Source organism: Mus pahari, chromosome 11 (assembly GCF_900095145.1).
Source record: "Mus pahari chromosome 11, PAHARI_EIJ_v1.1, whole genome shotgun sequence".
NCBI classification, from domain to species: Eukaryota; Metazoa; Chordata; class Mammalia; order Rodentia; family Muridae; genus Mus; species Mus pahari.
Genome location: NC_034600.1, coordinates 30,330,355 through 30,336,354, shown reverse-complemented (window position 1 = coordinate 30,336,354; position 6,000 = coordinate 30,330,355). Strand labels below are relative to the sequence as shown.

The 6,000-nt window shown below is 47.8% G+C and overlaps 1 protein-coding gene across 1 annotated transcript in view; it reads right to left on the bottom strand.

Annotated features, from left to right (window-relative positions):
• Positions 1–1,005: 1,005 nt before the first annotated feature.
• Znf366 (zinc finger protein 366) overlaps positions 1,006–6,000 on the bottom strand; it is a 61,161-nt gene continuing 56,166 nt past the window's right edge. Inside the window, exons 4-5 of the mRNA XM_021208682.1 lie at positions 4,051–4,225; positions 1,006–2,024 (exon numbers count right to left, since the gene is read on the bottom strand). Coding sequence (XP_021064341.1) covers positions 1,468–2,024; positions 4,051–4,225 — 732 coding nt within the window. The 3' untranslated portion in view covers positions 1,006–1,467. The remainder of the gene's footprint in view (positions 2,025–4,050; positions 4,226–6,000) is intronic.

Genomic DNA, 6,000 nt, shown 5'->3' with positions numbered 1-6,000 from the left:
GCATATGTGTGCAGTGTGTGTGTCTCTGTGTCTGGTGTGACATATGGTATATGTTGTTTGATGTATGGTATGTGTGTATGTGGCATGTGTGTGTGTGTGTGTGTGTGTGTGTGTGTGTGTGTGTGGTGTATCCTTGGGAGGATGACAAACCAAGAATGAAGATCCACATCAGCATCATGCTTGCAGGTCTCCTGTCTGCCACCTCACTGTATCTAAAGACAGGATCAAAGCTATGTCTGAACAGTGGGAAGTCCCAGGAGACAGAACTGGGTGAGGACTCCATGAGAACAACGCTTTTCTTCTTCAAGAGGCACCTGTGGGTGATTGGGAAACTCCCCGTGCTGAGCCCCACTCCAGCTGGATTAACTCAGAGCCTTACAGGGTTTTGTTTACTTACATTTTTTTTTTCTGTAAGAGAAGCTTTGACCTTGCAATCCAGGCTGGCTTCAAACACGAGGCTATCCTCCTGCCTCAGCCTCCCAAGTGCTGGGATTACAGTTGTGAGCTACCATGCCTAGCTACATCGGTGTGTTCTAAAGATCTACTGGATGATTCTCATATGGAGCCAGCTCTCAGAGGATAGCTCAGGTCTTGGTTATAGTGGTGAGCGGGCCATCATTCCTCCACCCCAATAAGTCAGAGTTTGTTTTAGGGAGCAGTTCTGAACCCCATTTCATAGCCCAAGCTCCAGTGCTCACTTTGAAAGGCGAGTCTCCTTTCAGTTGCTTCGTGGGGCATGAGGCCTCTGAGCAAGGTGAGGGAGCTCTTGCAGAGGGGTTTGACCTGAAGAGCTGGGACCCCTCAAGCATGATCCACATGTCTACAGGGGTGGCCCAAATGTCCCATTGACCAGGAAAGCTGAGGCAGAAGAGATGACCCAACCAGATGTCTGAACATCATCTGGTTCTGTCTTAGTCAAAATGATTCACCTTCTCCTGAAACCCAACCTTAGGTTTGCAGGAACTACTTGAGCCTTCCCGACAGCTCATCTCTTGCATCATTTCCTGTGTTTCTATTATTTAATAGAAGCTATATTTTTATATATACAACTACTAATATTTTCACCTATGATACTGTAACGTTCATAAATGCAACTAAATAGTCACTAATTAAGATAACAGGAGCACCACAGCCTTGCAACTAGAAAGACTTTTGCATCACTGCATGTTAGGAGAAAGCAGTGTCTAAAAGCACCTCGAGGTTCAGCTTGCAGTTAGATATCTAGAAGAATGCACAGTTCATCATGTGGGTGATGTGTAAAATAACACTAAAGGGCCCCTGCACATGTATGAAATTGCAGAGTGCCCAAGGAAGGACCTGAGAAGCCAGCTTACCCACGCATTTAGTCTGAGCCATTTGTAAAGACTGGTGCCACTCTCTCGTTTGCGTCAAATGACAGTTCGCGCGGAAAGCTATAGTTGAACTGCCTAGATCTCCTTTTCCAAATGTAATTTTAAAGCCGTTCACTTAGATACCCAAAAGGACTGCTTGTTTTTCCATTTTCCTCTCCAGCAATTCTTTTAAACCCTCATCTCTGTGCTTGAAGTATAAGTAATCAGAAAACGAGGGGCCCTGTCCGCCGCTTTGCAACAGCCGGTTGCCCAGGCGCTCGTCTCTGATGGCGCAGTCGATGTCTTTGCCCTCGCAGTCTATGTCACTGCCCTCGTGGTCCTCGCTCCTGTCCTCCTGCTGCTCTTCCGGAGCATCCTGATCTCTGCACCCTTCTCCAGGGCCCTGCAGGGCCTGCTCCTGCTTGGTGGACAGATCCTCAGGCGAGCAGAGCTGCTGGCTCTCCGGCGCCAGACTGGGGCTATAGGGCTCCACTTCGTAGCAATTGTCCTCTTCACCAGCCTCTTCCTCCTCCTCCTCCTCCTGGCAGAGGCAGTCCTGCGTACTGTCCACCTCAGACTGGAACATTGGCCCCTTCGCATTGCGCTTCTGGGAGAGGTCAAATGGCTCTTCCTGCTCCAGATTCCTCAGCACACCAGTGGACTGCGCAAGGACGAGTCGTCCCCTACCCAGACCTGCAGGACCAGAGCAGAATTTATGTGTCTGAAAAAAGTCATGCTCCATGCCCTTTAGGCATTCTGATTGCTCATTTTAAAAACGAGGGTGGGCTGGGGTGGTGGGTGGGAGGGGGGAACAGTTCCCACTAAGGACTCGGCCATTGGAAGCTTGTTATCCATAGAACTCTTTAAGACAGACCTGGCAATGTGTGTCCCAACTTAGCATGTCTCTACTAAGAATTTAAAATATGAAAAAGCAAGAAGAGCTGCAGGAACATAGAGTACCTGTGAAATACTTTCTTTTATTATTCTAAAAATGAAAAAAATAGTATCTAAGTTGTGGTTTAAACACATGAATGGAACTACACAATGGACTATGTCCGCGTGACAAAAATGCGTACATACCTGAGAATACATACATGTATTCTCTGTATATTCTAAGTTAAAATCTCTCTCTCTCTCTCTCTCTCTCTCTCTCTCTCTCTCTCTCTCTCTCTCTCTCTCTCCCTCTCTCCCTCCCTCCCTCCCCCACTTCCTTGTGCCATTTCTTCTTTTTTTTTTTTCCCTTATCAAAACTGTCCGGAAGGATGTAGGCTCAGAATTCAAAACAGATGAACTCTGAATTGACTACTGGCTTTTCTCCTCACTCCTCAAGTATTTCTCATTTTTCTTTTCACAGTAAAGACAGTTCATCTTCAAACCAAGACAAAGGAAACCAGGCAACTCCGCAGCCTGTGGTCCCTATGCACAGAGTAGAGGTTCTCCAAGAAGCTCACAAAATTCCTGACCTGACCTCCCTGCAATGGGCTGGCTGATCTAGGGCGGGGGCGGGGAGGGGGGGAGGTTCAGCTTGGGTCCAGAAGCATGGGTTTAGGGATTAGCACTGGGCAAAGACTGCAGCTAAGGCTCATTTCATCTTGAGTTCAGTGCCTCTCTGCCTGCGGTGACCCAAACCAGACTGTCAGACACAGCAGGGACACAGAGGTTTGAGAAACAGGAAGGGAGGGGTCCAGGACACAGCAGGTGGCAGGCTGTGGTGGGAGAGAAGAAAGGAAGGGTTGGGGCTCTGAGGGACAAAGATGCCTGCTGTCCGTAGCTTTAATCTTGTCAGGGGCCAAAAGGAATCTTTTCATCTTTCTAGTGATTTTTTTTTGGGGGGTGGGTGGGTGGGTGGTTGGTTTTTTTGTTGTTGTTGTTGTTTTGTTTTGTTTTGTTTTGTTTGTTTTGTAGGGCTAGCTGATGAGGTGACTAAGTAGCCTGCAGCACTCAGGGGACCTGGGACATAAAGTCTTCATGGACACAGGCCTGGAGCTAAGGAGATTAAATAAGCAAGAGGTTTTCCTTAGTTCATTTGACACAAACCCCTGCTCACATGGGAGCTGGGGCAATAGGGAAGCCACCCTTGTGTGAACAGAAACCTTGCCCACTGCAAGCACATCTCTGCTCGTGCATGGGATGCAGATCCATCATTTGATTTTGAAAATGGAAGAACCCCCCCCCCCATCATCTAGCTATGTGAGAAGTATATGTAATAATATGATAATGACTATCTATAATAAAGTCATAATACAATATGGATATAATAAAGACTGAGTTGAAAAGGCCTGGGTTCAAATTCTAAATCTGCTTCTCTCTCTCTCTCTCTCTCTCTCTCTCTCTCTCTCTCTCTCTCTCTCTCTCTCTTTCTCTTTTTCATTGAGCAACTTTGAAAGTCTCAGATTTCCAACTTACAAAATGGAAACAACAGATGTTCTCTAGCTGGGAGTGACTGGGGATTTAAAGAGATAAAGCACACCGCCGCGCGTATTGCCCAAGAAAAAAGAGCCAAGGACAGTAGCACTGGCATCATTATTGTGCTCGAGTTGCTCAGTGACTCCTCTACTCTTGCCTGATCTGCTGCTCTGCTGCGGTCATTAAAACACACCCCCAGTGATGGACAAGAATGACCCCACCCCCGAGAAGAACCCCCAGAAAAGCTCTGCTCTTCGGTGTGCCGTCCCCTGGGCGTGGTGGGCGGGGCTTCCCGCCACAGCGGAGGCAGTACCTTGAGAGTGAAGGCCTCGCTCCATCACTCCGTGCTTGACCTTCATGTGGCGGGTCAGGTTCCCCTTCAGCGTGAACTTACTGGGACAGTAGAGACACTTGAAGGGCTTGCTGTCCGAGTGCAGGTGCAGGTGCCCCATCAGGTTGTGCATTCTGTTGAATTCCTTCCCACACAGCTGTTGGAGACAGAGACCAGGGCACAGTGATCTTGCCAGGGAGAACCCGTGTTCTAATGGTGGTGAGGGGGCTGAAGAGCCCTGGCCGCCCCTGCTTGGTGCTATTTCTACTTCCAAAGACAATGTCCCCCTGACAGGCGGTGGGGAGGGGAGGGCAGGTGCTATCCGGGTGTCAGAAGTGGCGGGGTGTATTGTGAGACACAGGTGTCCAGAATCTCTAATCTCAATGCCCAGGTTGCAAAACTTAAAATTAAAGCTTTTTTTTTTTTTTTTTTTGTGGCAGGGTCTTATATAGTCCAGGCTGACCTCAAACTTACTATGTAGCTAGTTAAAAGAGGCAGAAATATAAGAAAGGGGCCACTTTTTCTCTGGGTAGAGATATAAAGATATGAGAATATTGACATATATAGATATAAAGATATAGATATGGATAAACATATAGATTTAGATATAGATAAAAGCAGACTTTTAGAGATGTATGCATCTGTGTGTATGTCTGAGTTTATGGATGTGTACCTGTGTGGGCCTATGTGCATGCAGATGACCAAGCAGTTGTGGGCCACCCAGTGTGGGTGCATACATGACAGATCTCAAGAAGGGGATCTGATACTCCTCCACAGAAGAAAAGTATGCAATGGTGACTCTGGGGCACATTTTGTCCCAGTGCCTCGGGAGAGCAACACTTGGGAGCTTCAGCTTTTCCTTGGTTGTGCAGTGAGGAAGACAAAGAAGGATTCTGAGTCTGTGCTTGGAGCAGCGTGTTAAGTAATGGCAGAGCATTCTTCTCTGCCCTCAGTCCCTGGGGAGACTGGCGGGTGCAATGTGTGGTGAGAGAAACCGCAGGGAGGATGTGAGGTAAGGCATCTCCTGGGGCTTATATCAGCTTTCCCTTCTCACTGACAGAGATCTTCCAAGCTAATGTTGAAGATTCTAGATCAAATTTCTATTACCAAAGACACTGTTCTCTTTAGGGAAGGACAATGGAGCTAACTTTGGGTGAATGGGCAAGAGCTGACAAGATTGACCTTGGGAGGCATGGCACAAGACTATTGGGTGTCTGAGGAGCCAGCCTGGGGCTGCACAGCAGACCCAAACAATCCATGCGCAGATTATGAGTGGTTGGCTCCGTACCTATGTGAGGATTTGGAGTACATTTCTTCCCTCTAATTTCTTGCCAGCAAGAATGAATTTTTGATGCTAGGCAGAGTTCTTAGGTCAGAGTAAGTACACACCACACACATTAGAAGACAGTGACCGAAAGCCAGGGGATGCGGCTCAGAGGTACAGTGTTTGCACAGCCCGCGTAAGCACTGGGTTTGAACCCCACTGTGGAGGAGGGAGCAACAACAAAAGATGACAGCTTATGGGGAAGAAAGGATGGGAAAGCTGACCCAATTCCAACTTCCACAAGTGAAGCCATGTGTAGCCTGGACGCTTCCTTTATTCCCATTAGACAGAACTCACGAAGACACTAATCTGAGCTTGGTTTTGCACATGTCTAAGGTTGTTTTCTTTTTAAAGTTACGATAGTTAGCTTAGCTTTCCTGCTTCTCTCTTAGAGCTGTGGAACAGAACTTCAGACCTAAAGATCCACGTTAGGCATTGCAAGTCCAAGAAGGTTTTAAAGAAAGGGAATGCAGCTCATGTGTTTTATGGGGTGATCCCTGGGCGTCTAGAGGCACGCCGCTGTTGCAATTGCTGAGAGCAGTGCTGAATCAACACTGGGAACGTGTTTGCCACCCGGCAGACTGAATCTGTGCGGGCTGAGCCTGCCT